The sequence below is a fragment of the Sitophilus oryzae genome, unplaced genomic scaffold (assembly GCF_002938485.1).
Source record: "Sitophilus oryzae breed Bouriz unplaced genomic scaffold, Soryzae_2.0 scaffold_186_pilon_pilon, whole genome shotgun sequence".
Classification (NCBI taxonomy): Eukaryota; Metazoa; Arthropoda; class Insecta; order Coleoptera; family Curculionidae; genus Sitophilus; species Sitophilus oryzae.
The window spans coordinates 791,619-804,491 of NW_022146579.1; the positions used below are offsets into that span (position 1 = coordinate 791,619).

General features: G+C 31.9%; 2 protein-coding genes across 2 annotated transcripts; both read right to left on the bottom strand.

Moving 5' to 3' along the window:
• Positions 1 to 334: 334 nt before the first annotated feature.
• On the bottom strand, positions 335 to 4,576 carry LOC115883345. Its single transcript, XM_030901698.1, has 3 exons — positions 4,448 to 4,576; positions 2,361 to 2,606; positions 335 to 553 (listed from the first exon to the last, which is right to left on the bottom strand). Exons 1-3 carry the CDS (start codon positions 4,499 to 4,501, stop codon positions 410 to 412), a joined length of 444 nt encoding a protein of 147 aa, XP_030757558.1. The 5' UTR covers positions 4,502 to 4,576; the 3' UTR covers positions 335 to 409.
• A 2,890-nt stretch (positions 4,577 to 7,466) lies between these two features.
• On the bottom strand, positions 7,467 to 12,314 carry LOC115883344 (odorant receptor 22b-like). Its single transcript, XM_030901697.1, has 5 exons — positions 12,107 to 12,314; positions 10,344 to 10,443; positions 9,960 to 10,064; positions 8,686 to 8,841; positions 7,467 to 7,651 (listed from the first exon to the last, which is right to left on the bottom strand). Exons 1-5 carry the CDS (start codon positions 12,247 to 12,249, stop codon positions 7,595 to 7,597), a joined length of 561 nt encoding a protein of 186 aa, XP_030757557.1. The 5' UTR covers positions 12,250 to 12,314; the 3' UTR covers positions 7,467 to 7,594.
• Between the last annotated feature and the right edge of the window lie 559 nt (positions 12,315 to 12,873).

Consider the following 12,873-nt stretch of genomic DNA (forward strand, 5'->3'; position numbering starts at 1 on the left):
TCTTTTGAAAGAAAAGTCTTTAAAAAAAAGCGGTTTGCGATCGTGATTTTACTTTACTTGATAGGGAAAGGCGTACCGGCAACACCGCAACAGCACACCGTCGCATTTCTCTCACTCCGACTTAATAAGATCCCTATGCGATTTATTTCCACACATGTAAATGCCGACCCAAAAGTAACAGTTGCCAGCACGGTATGCCTATTTAATTTTTTGATTATGTAATGGGCACTTTTTTATTTTTGATGTCGATCGAATGTCTCTGATATCTTTTCGACAAAAATGAAGCGAATTTAAAAGTATCCGCGTATGCTAATATAAAACATTACTTTTCTTATACAACTTTATTGGAAAACCTTAACATAAACAAGACAATAACTCGCATAGTATAACACTTATACATGATCTAATGTTATTCTGGACGCCTTGGTGGTTTTGGAATACATTTTATCACCTTTTTCATATCGTCGCACGTGACTATTTTATCTTGTATCGCTTCCAGACATGTCACTGCATCGTCCAGAGCATTTCCGACCAGAAACTTTGGAGCATTTTCCTAAAAAATAAGGTTATGGCCATATAGTACACATACACATGGATGATTGAACTATGTACAGGGTGGACCATTTTGGTTGTTTCTATAGGGTATCTAGGAAACCGTGAGAAATATTCAAATGTTGATACTGCAGTCTCGGGTTCTTTTTTTGAAAAAATTACAATAGCGTAAACGGATCGTGGCTATCTTGATCGGTGTCGAAGCTACAGGGGGATTCTCAAATTTTGTACTTTATTAAGATGTTCGATAGTTTGTTTATTTTAGCCACCACGGAAAAATGAATTATACATTCTAAAGGCACTTTTCTGTGTAGAATGCAGTGGCGTAGTCAGACTTTTTTCGAAAAAAATATTTTTTGAGATATTAACTATACTTATGTTTTTTTTTTAAATAGAACCCCCTATATATTTTTAAATTTTCTTATTCAGCTTGGCATGGGCTTCCCGAAAATATATAACACTATATTTATTTTCACTATTAACCTCAACATTTCAAATTTTTCTTAAAATATCCACTTAGTAGATAGTAGATAGAACGATGTTATTGTAATCGGAACATACCTTTGATTGGCATTTCATTTCAATTTCATTGTTGACATTTCATTTCAACAGATTGAAGTGTGTGTATTTTAAATAATAAAAAATGAGTAAATTTGAAAATTTTGAAAAATATAATATATGTTAGAATGTTATATTGAGTCTAACAAACATAAGCAAATAGCAGCTGATTTATATTTTGAGCGGTATCCAGAGTGCGAGCAACCTAACCCAGCCATTTTTAAAAGGTTAGAAGATAGTTTAATCAATTTTGGATCTTTTCAAAAACCGCGTCCGAAAAATTATCAGAAAGAAGATGAAGAAAATCAATATATTAATGTCCTCGGAGCCGTAACACTAGATCCAACAACATCAAGTAGAGCTATTGAAATGCTGTTAGCGGCGGCGTGCGGAGACGGTACCAACTCTGTCTAGATAATAATGGGCAGCAGTCTGAACATTTAATGTAGTCTTTGTGTTTTTATTTTTTTTATATTAACTGAGAAGCCCGATTGAAGTAACCTCTTGAGTTTATATTAAAATATGTTCTTCTGTTTCTGTCACACTTATTTTTTATTTGTTACACTTATTTTTTATATTTCGTATTATTCGATTTTATTTAATTGCTAATTCATGTATTCGGCTCCGAGGACATTAATATATTGATTTTCTTCATCTTCTTCCTGATAATTTTTCGGACGCGGTTGTTGAAAAGATCCAAAATTGATAACTGTCTTCTAACCTTTTAAAAATGGCTGGGTTAGGTTGCTTGCGCTCTGGATACCGCTCAAAATATAAATCAGCAGCAGATAGAGGGATTCTATTTAAAAAAAACATAAGTAGGTATAGTTAATATCTCAAAAAATATTTTTTTCGAAAAAAGTCTGACTACGCCACTGCATTCTACACAGAAAAGTGCCTTTAGAATGTATAATTCATTTTTCCGTGGTTGCTGAAATAAACAAACTATCGAACATCTTCAAAAAGTACAAAATCTGAGAATCCCCCTGTAGCTTTGAAACCGATCAAGATAGCCACGGCCCGTTTGCGCCATTGTATTTTTTTTTTCAAAAAAAGAACCCGAGACTGCAGTATCAAATTTTGAATATTTCTCACGGTTTTCTAGATACCCTATAGAAACAACCAATGGTTCACCCTGTACAGTATATCCCCGAATTGTCTTTACAAGAGGAAAAACATGCAATGACTAAAGGAGGCTCAAATTAGATAGATACCGTATGATCTTAAAAAAAACGGCGTACATAACTTACTTTTACTAGGTCGGATATTATTTCTCCATCTTTAGTTAGGGTCCCGCTAGCCAAGACCATGCATCTGGCGAAACAAAGTAATTTAGAATTGGGCTCATTACCAGATCTGCTCGATTCGAAATCGGATCTGGACACGCCGGTTTCGTCTATGCATTTTTTCGCCTGCTCTTTCGTCAATTTGGGGTACAGCATTTTGAGCATGCCTGGAGCTGGTGGGCCATCTTCTTCAGAGGCGCTACCTACAACCTAAATAGAAATTTTAAACCAAGCGAAGTAGTATTAACCAGTAAATAACAAGTGTAGGTTTTTCGGCAAAAATATCCCCCACGTTTTTTATGTTTTGTAAGTTTTTTATTCGTAATTTTAAGTTATCTTTTATTTAACCTATGATATGCCGGGAGTTTTTCAAGGGTGGCTCACCATTAAAACATTTATAATCTTTTCAGTCATAACCGAGATTCGATATTTTAATATACCAGGTGCGTCTCAAAACTGGCTCACCCCTAACATTTTTATTTTTTCAGATAAAAAACAATTTTTGGTATATTAGTATGTGACATGAATTAGGATTGAATGACGTATTCAATTGTTTTTGGTCACTTCCTGTTTTACCGGAATAATAACTACGACTTTTGATTTTTAAACGTATTTTATAATATTTCTACTTAATTACTCGATATAAAATGACACTCTGAATAGAATTACATATATGATATGTCATATTGTATGCGGTTCATGACGACAATTTGACTCAAAATACCAAGTCTGTAGTATCAAATTATTCGTAAAAAATGCCTTTTTCAACTATGCAAATGAGTCATCCTTGTCCCATTTGAAGAAATTAAAAATACGATTTGAGCATCTTTTAACCGGCCAGAACAAGACACGAAAAACATTGGACGATTAAATCTATTTTTCCAAGGCCCCTTGATTAAAAATTAGTATTTTTAACACAGCCATGGCTAGATTGAAATTTAAAATACGATTTTTCTTTAAGCGAAAATGTCAAAAGTTGGCATGTTATATGTCCTTCTATTCAGAATGTTATTTTCTATGGAATAAAGTAGAAATATAACGAGGGTGCTATTTAAAAATCAAAAGTTGTAGTTATTTCCGGTAAAACAGGAAGTGACCATGCAAAAACAATTGAATACGTCAATCAATCCTAATTTATGTCATATACTAAATTACCAAATCTCTTTTTTTATCTGAAAAAATAAGAAAGTTATAGGGGTGAGCCACTCTCGAGATGTACCACTCTCAGATGTATATGAAATATATCAGGATTGATTGACGTATTCAAGTAACTTCGATTACTTCCTGTTTCACCGGAAATGACTACTAACTTTTTATTTTTTAAAATTTGTATAAAAAATGTAAAGATCTGATCTAATAAGACTATGCATTTTTATGCAAAGAATTCTTCAGTGAAGCAATTGGGCACTATGAAGCGATTTTTGATGAATATTTATCTCCTAAGGGGGTGAAATTAAAAGTGAAAGTTTGCACAAAAAAAAATTAAAACTGATTCTTGGAGCATGAACTTGGAGCAGAGGTTCCTTAAGTGATGTATTTGAGTACTAAAAATCGATTTTTATAAACTCATTCCCTAAGGTCTTCATTTTATTCTTTTATTTATTATAATTTTCTTCCAAGTGATTTTAGCGATTCGAATGAAATTTTGGAGGTAAAAGATTCCATAAATGCCACATATTTTAATGCGATGCGAAAAAAGTGACATGTTCACCAGGGACGTGCATATGTTTTTTTAGGAAGTGGCCGAAAAGATATTTCAGTGATAACCCATATGCACGTCCCTGGTGAATCCGTCCACACTTTTTTAGCATTAAAATATGTCGCACTTGGAAGCATTCACAAAAAGTACTTGGAAGAAAATTACAGTAAATGGAAAAAAAAGGAAAATTTAACTACCTGTAGCTACGAAACAAAGCAAAATCGGTTAGGTTGTAATAAGCACAATTCCTGCAAGGTTGTTGATATAAAAAATAAATCTTATTTTTACGTGAGGAATCTCCAAACGAGAGATGGCACATGCTTTTTGAAACACCCTGCATATTAATACTTACCAATTCAACCCCCAACAGTAATACTAAACACAGACTGAAGATATTTTGTGACATTTTGTCGTAATTTAGATTTTCTAGTATTTTGTTAGCTTTGAAGACCTCACACAGGATGATAATGTTTTACAGCTAGTTTATAATATATTTATATATAACCCATCTTTTGTCAAAATCTAACAATAAGTAATTTAATAACAAATAATAATTTCCTGTTTCACACATCCTATTCCATTTAATTGAAAGAATTACTAAACGAAGGTCTCACATTTCAGATGGGTTTTTTATAATTTCATATTTTATGGACAATAAATTTAACACCATGGTTGCTAATACTGTACAAAAATACAATGCAGTTATGGAGTTATTAATACAATTATTACAAAAGTATATATCTACAAATATTGATAAATTGTATATCCTTTTCTTCACATTTTTGTTGTAATGGGTTATTTTAGAATACTTTGTTGCTGTGATTCTGAATAAAATAAGTTCAAAAATAATCTAAGGTTTTAGGGGTAGATTATAAAATGTAAGGTCTCTATTAATTACTACTTCTAAATAAATATCAGAAATATGATAGAGCAATAGATTGTTTTTTTTTTCTTTCTTCTTTTTGTTGTTTTTTTACTCTGTTTCTTGGATTTTTGTCTTTTGTTAATAGAATTTCCTTTCTTAATAGCATTTTTTAAAAGTTTAATTTTGTCTAAAGCCCCTATTACACATAAAGTTTTACCTATCAGATAAGACGGGATTAAAAACTAGCGCATATACTGCAATTTTACCTGCGGTTTTATAAAATACAGAATTTTATTACAGTTGAGGGTTGGAACCTTTGGTGTTACACAGCAAAATAAAACACTAAATCACCACAATACACCAAAACACTTTTACTTTTACACTGGACGCGCCTTTCGCTAACCATGTTAGCATCATCAGCATATGATTATAAACTCAAAATAGTTAAAAATTTGTAACCCGTCCAGTGTAAAAGTAAAAGTGTTTTGGTGTACTGTGGTGATTTAGTGTTTTATTTTACGAAGAATTTTGTTTAATAAAATTGAAAATAAAACACGTGAAATTTTACTATACAAATACAAAATTGTATTTATTATGGTTTAAATGATTAAATATCTCTAATACTAATACTATACGATTTTGTAAATTACATTATTTTGTAAAACTATGCAAAAATATTAAATTTTTAAAGTCGCGTATTGAAAATGCTGTAATCTGGGTTACTCGAAAGTGGCTCACCCCCTATAACTTTTTTATTTTTTCAGATACAAAAACGACATTTGGTATTTTAGTATACGACATAAATTAGTATTGATTGACGTATTCAGTTGTTTTTGGTCACATCCTGTTTCACCGGAAATGATTACTACTTTTTTTTTTCGATTTATTTCTACTTTATTCGATAGAAAATGCCACTCTGAGTAGAATGACATATCATACGTTAACTTTTGACATTTTCGCTTTAAAAAAAGGCCTATTTTAAATTTGAATCTAGGGTGGCTGTGTTAAAAACACTAATTTTTAATTGAGGAGCCTTGGAAAAATATATTTGATCGTCTAATGTTTTTCTTGTGTTGTCCTGGCCGGTTAAAAGATGCCCAAATCATATTTTTAATCATATCTCAATTTTTTCAAATGGCACAAGGGTGACTCGTTAGCATATTTGGAAAAGGCATTTTTTAGGAATAATTTGGTACCACACACTTGGTATTTCGAGTCAAATTGTCGTTATGAATCGCATTTTACAATTTCAAATAAACCATATGCGAAAATCTCAAAACTTGACATATGGTATGTCATTCTATTAGAGTGTCATTTTCTATCCAATAAAGTAGAGATATACTGAGGGTGCCATTTAAAAATGAAAATTTGTAGTCATTTCCGTTGATAGTCATGTCCGGTGAAACAGGAAGTGACCAAAAACAATTAAATCGTTAATTAATCCTAATTTTTGTCATATACTAACATACCAAACCTCGTTTTTTTGTTCGCGCCTTGGGTCATTTTATTGGTGTGGCCGTTGGCTGGTCGCTGCGACCTGGTCGTCAAAGCGTTTGAGCCCTAATACATCCATGTTATTTTTTGTAAATTCACTCAAATTCTTTCAGTGTAGTTGAAACTACAGTTTTGTTGTAAAACTGAATGTCTTAATTCAGTTCAAGTAACACAGGCCGTTTTTTCCTCTATACACAAAGTTTTACTAGACACGTTTTGACTGAGCAGGCAAGAATGACAGGTATAACCTTATGTGTAGGCCCATTATGTAGGACTTGATGTTTGAATAAAACTATATGATTAAAAAATTTTAAATGTTTGGAAAAATAGGTATAAATAAATACACAATAGCAATTTCCTTTGCAATTTAATTACATTTTACAACGTATATAATAGTATATTACTTGAAATGGCGTGTTGTATTTATTTGCTATATTTGAAAACAAAATAAATTATAAAAATGTTTTTGCTATCTAATACGCTGAAATAATGTTGAGAGAAATCTAGACCCTTAGACAACTTTTAAGAATCAAATGGTTCCACCATGTCCCAAACGTATCAGTCCTAGAAAAAGCTAGCTACCAGAGCGTTAAAGTTATGATTACTAAATCTCGCTTAAGATGGTCTGGTCACGTATGCAGAATGCAAGAAAACCGCCTACCAAAATCTCTTCTTTACGGTGAGCTTGTAGACGGTAAGAGGAAACCGGGTGGACAACTCAAAAGAGACAAGGATATTTTCCACGAAAACTTAAAGGGAATAAACATACAGAATCAGTGGGAAGAAGCAGCGCACAATAGTAGTACAACTCAGTAAACAGCGGCAACCAAAAACTATAGAGGCAACAAGACAATGAGATTTTTGAATGTCCGGAGTGCGGAAGAGGGATAACATCACGTATCGGGCTTTTCAGTCACAGAAAAGCTCATGAAAGAAAACGCCTTGCGTAACCATCTTCTGATGCATGTCAAATAGGTACTCGTCAGCGAATAATGGCAGTAGTAGTACTAGACAGTAAGCTAGATTTTTCTTAAAATTAAAAGGGTGTAAAAATGATTTTGCATCTTTAGTGTTCAAATTTATTTAAAATCTCAGTCATTTGTCATTACGGGTTAGTCGTATTTGGTTTGCTAATATCGTTCAATTTTCAATGAATTTATTAACCACAGCCATCACAGAATATGCTCTTTTTAAGATCTAAAAAAATAAAATTAATAAACTTACGTAAGTAATACTGTACGATTGAAAAAAAAACGGCGTCAGAGATGGCTTGGATATGGTTTGGAGATGGCTTGGAGATGGCTTGGATGGTCGTTGTCATTTTGTATATGAAATTATACCGGGTGCGTCTCAAAAGTGGCTCACTCCTATAACTTTTTTATTTTTTCAGATAAAACAACGATATTTGGTATATGACATAAATTGGGATTGATTGACATATTCAATTGTTTTCGGTCACTTCCGGTTTCACCGGAAATGACTACAACTTTTGACTTTTAAATGGCACCCTCGGCATTTTTTTACTTTATTCGATAGAAAATGACACTCTGAATCGAATGACATATCATATGTCAACTTTTGACGTTTTGGCATATGGTTTTATTTGAAATTGTAACATGCGGTTCATAACGACAATTTGACTCAAAATACCAAGTGTGTGGTATCAAATTATTCGTAAAAAAATGCTTTTGAAAAAATAACAAATATGTTAATGAGCCACCCTCGTTCCATTTGAAAAAATTGAGATATGATTAAAAATACGATTTGGGCATCTTTTAACCGGCCAGGACGAGACACTAAAAACATTAGACGATCAAATCTATTTTTCCAAGGCTCCTTGATTAAAAATTAGTGTTTTTAACACAGCCATGGCACTCTAGAAATTTAAAATAGAATTTGTTTTTGAGTGACTATGTCAAAAATTGACGTATGATATGTCATTCGATTCAGAGTGTCATTTTCTATCGAATAAAGTAAAAAAAAACAAAAGTTGTAGTCATTTCCGGTGAAACTGGAAGTGACCGAAAACAATTGAATACGTCAATTAATCCCAATTTATGTCATATATTAACATACCAAATCTCGTTGTTTTATCTGAAAAAATAAAAAAGTTATAAGGGTGAGCCACTTTTGAGACGCACCCGGTATGCGGAATGTCATCGATCTTTATTTCCAAGCCAGCTGGACGCCGTTTTTTTTCGATCATACTTTATTTGAAATAATAGTATTACTGTAGCGAATGTGTCTAATGATATGTCTATAATTTTTCCAGCTCTTATAATTAGTGGCCTTTTTCCATTCTCCATTATGGTTACAAGAGCTTTTTGACATTTAATATCCAAGTTCAACCAGTCTGTGACGTATATGTCCGTTATTAATGAAGCACTCTGAAATTTTACATTTAATTATAAATAGTGAATGGTTCAATTCATAGACTTTTTTAAGTCTATGGTTCAATTTTATACATAAAAAGACAGGGTCCGGTAATGGTAATAGTGCGTCGGATATCTGTAGCTCCTAGAATAAAAATACTTAGGAATTTTGTTTAAGTGCAAATCTAAAGTATGTATGAGGATGTATTTCAGGAAAATATTTTAACTTCTATGGGGGGTGGGGCTCAAAAAAGGCCCGTGTGTCGAGGGATGATTTTTTTTAATGGAACACCCTTGTATATTATTTTTTCATTAGAATGGAAAATTAAAAAATGAACATTTTTGTACTTAGAGTATTTCAAAATTTTTAATAGTTTTCCGGATACACGCAGTATTATTTCATATGGCTCTGTCAACTCTAAAATATGGGAGCAAAATCATTGGGTGGCTTTGATAAAAAATTATTGTGGATAATACCAAAACGATATATAAAACCGCGAATATCTGCGAAACCGTTAAAAAATTTGAAATACTCTAAATACAAAAAAAAAGAACGGAGTGTTCCATTAAAAAAACGAAGAAAAATTATTTTATATTTTTGAAAGTTTGGCGTAGAATTTTGAAAATCCTGTATGATTTAAGATTACGATATTTATAGCAAAGTTAAGTATAATCATCTAAAATAAATACCTAATGTCGTTTTGATTTCAGGACAGTTCTTGTATTTGTCATAATTTTTAGGAAGGTTGAAAAATATATATTTTTTATTTATTTATTAATATCTCTGAAGTTATCGACATATATTTACTAATATTTTAGAATTATGTAAAGTGATCTGAAAGGAAGCCAAAAATGCAATAATATACACGTGTTCCATTTAAAAAAATCATCCCGATCCACTCACACTTTTTTGAGCCACCCTATAGCAGTTAAAATATTTTCCTGAAATACATCCTCGTACAAACTTTAGGTCTGCATTTAAACAAAAATTTAAAGTTTTTATCCTGGGACCTACAGATGCCCGACGCACTATTGCCTATCCCTGTATATATGTAACATAAAATATTTTAAAAAATCTTAAAAAACAAGCATTTATTTGAATACTCTAAAACATTTGCCATTAATGTATTTACCTCGTTATAAAGAATAGATCCAAAATAACAATATAGAAATACTTCCCAGCTCATTGTCACTACGAAGGATACTATTGTAAAAAAATTAAAACTCCACAATTCAACCTAAAATCACACTAAAATAAACCTAAATATCATTTACTTATATATTAGGAATTTATAAACACATTTTTTGCATAATATTATAGGTACTAATTTCAATTGTACCGTATGATCGAAAAAAAACGGCGTCAGCGATGGCTATAAAATGAAGATCACTGTCATTTTATATGGGGCATGTCATTTCCAACCCAACTGGACGCCGTTTTTTTTTCGATCATACGGTTTTAAAAATTATTTAAATAATTAATTTGCTTGATTAAAATTAATTTATATATGACTTACAAAGAAAAATTGTAAATATCCTAAGCAGATAACAAAAACACTTGCCCCAAACTGCCAAAATAATGGTATAGAAAATGTGTCTTCAATGTCGTTCACAAATCTAAAAGAAAACAACGTTACTATTTATATTTTTCCAATTTTTTTCGATTAAACATTGGTATTAATCACTATATTGTCTGTTGAAGTGGAACTTCTTTACGCGCGCTGGAAGTAAAAATTCAAGGCCGTGACACACGATCTGGCGTCACGAAACTCGTCACGAAAAGCGTTTTTATTTGGAGCATTGTAACTTAAGGCTCTATATGAGCTAGGGGGCTTTGACGCAAGAAACGTCAAACGCTGATGTCGTTCGATTGCGTCCAAATTTGGTGGGTAGGCGACGGTGCACACGCCCCCACCCTGCCAATATTGGATACGACGTTTCGTTTACAGCAGGGTTCTTCATCAAAATATCCGCTAAACATTGACTCGCAATCTTATGAATTTACTAAGAAAAATATGGAAGTACCTGATAGATGGATATTTGATATCGCGGGGGTAAAATCTATTTTGGCTCTAATTTTTATGAAAGCGTAGAGGTGCCATTGCCACACTGAAAAATATGTTTAACAAAATTTACAGTTTTTCTCTAAATTTACACTTTCTCTGTAAATTATAAATTTACACTTTTTCTGTTAATTTACAGATTTTTTGTAAATTTACACTTTCTGTAAATTTCATGCGAAATATACTACCTAGAAAGTGTAAATTACAGAAAATCTGTAAATTTTGCTGATTTACAGAAAAAGTGTAAATTTACAGAAAATCTGTAAATTTTACTGATTTACAGAAAAAAGTGTAAATTTTGCTAAAAATATTTTTTTAATGTTTTTATGACAGCTTTACGCTTTCGTACATTTTAATTATTTTAATTTTCTGTAAATGTATACTTTTTCTGTAAATTGCATGCGAAATATACTATCCGGCAAGAAAAAGTATAAATTAATGTAAATTGTAAATTATCTTTATATATTATCTATAATTGCAAATTCTGTAAATTGTACTGATTTACAGAAAAAAGTGTAAATTTACAGAAAAAGTGTAAATTTTGCTAAAACTATTTTTTAATGTTTTTATGGCAGCTCTATGCTTTCGTACATTTTAATTATTTTAATTTTCTGTAAATTTACAGATTTTCTGTAAATATATACTTTTCTTGTAAATTGCATGCGAAATATACTACCCAGCAAGAAAAAGTGTAAATTACAGAAAATCTGTCAATTTTACTTATTTACAGATCTACATCTGCAGCAGGGTAGGACTAAGGATTTGATATTGAAGAAAAATGTGGGTCGATTTCGGCATAATTGGGGACGGGCTAACGCCCTCGACGTTTCGAACTGATGCCTCTAAATGTACGAAATCATCAGGATTTTCCTTAATTATGGGTCGATTGGAACCAAACTCGTCACGTGGATAGAGGTACCCGAATGGAGTCCTCAGACGGACAGACGGTCATTTCAATACAAATTTTGTGAAAGTGAATCAAATTATTCATTAATTTTTATTTGATTACTTCTTCAACATTTCAAACTACACTTTTTTAAACATGTCCTTCAAATCCTTCAATTTAATAGCTGTAGCGAGAAGTTTCACTTCAAATATGCGCACATAGTGCACACATAATTTTGTAAACATTTGCTTTATTTATTTTAGTATACTATCTTGTTTTTATTACATGCAGGGTGATTTAATGTTATTGTAGTTTTGATTTGAATACATACTCTTTTACTAAGTTGTATCTGTCAACGCACAAACATATATCCTTGTAAATGTAATTATTTTTCAACTTCTCACAATCTTCAGGGGATAAATTCTTTTTTTGACTGTCTATCGATTCTTCAGCGTGCCTAATTATATTCTTCATTGTACTTTTAATGATTTTAATTTGGCCAGCAGCTTGACATATTAAACCAGTAATTAGACAATCCAGAGATGAATTTCCGAAAGCTGCATTGCAGGTACCTAGAATATTGTAATTTAATTAAAAGCGAGTTGACATGATCAAAGTTACTTGGACCAAGTACACTTGGATGCTGCCATATAACTGTACAGTATACAGGGTGGACAGGTATTCTGGTTGTTTTCTATAGGGTATCTAGGAAACCGTAAGAAATATTCAAATTTTGATTCTGCAATCTCGGGTTCTTTTTTTGAAAAAATCACAATGCCGCAAACGGATCGTGACTATCTTGATCGGTTTCGAACCTACAGGGGGATTCTCAAATTTTGTACTTTTTGAAGATGTTCGATAGTTTGTTTATTTCAGCTACTAGAAAAAAGTCTGACTACGCCACTGCATTCTACTCAGAAATGTGCCTTTAGAATGTTTAATTCATTTTTGCGTAGTTGTTGAAATAAACAAACTATCGAACATCTTCAAAAAGAACAAAATTTGAGAATCCCCCTGTAGCTTCAAAACCGATCAAGATAGCCACGATCTGTTTGCGCCATTGTGATTTTTTCAAAAAAAGAACCCGAGACTGCAGTA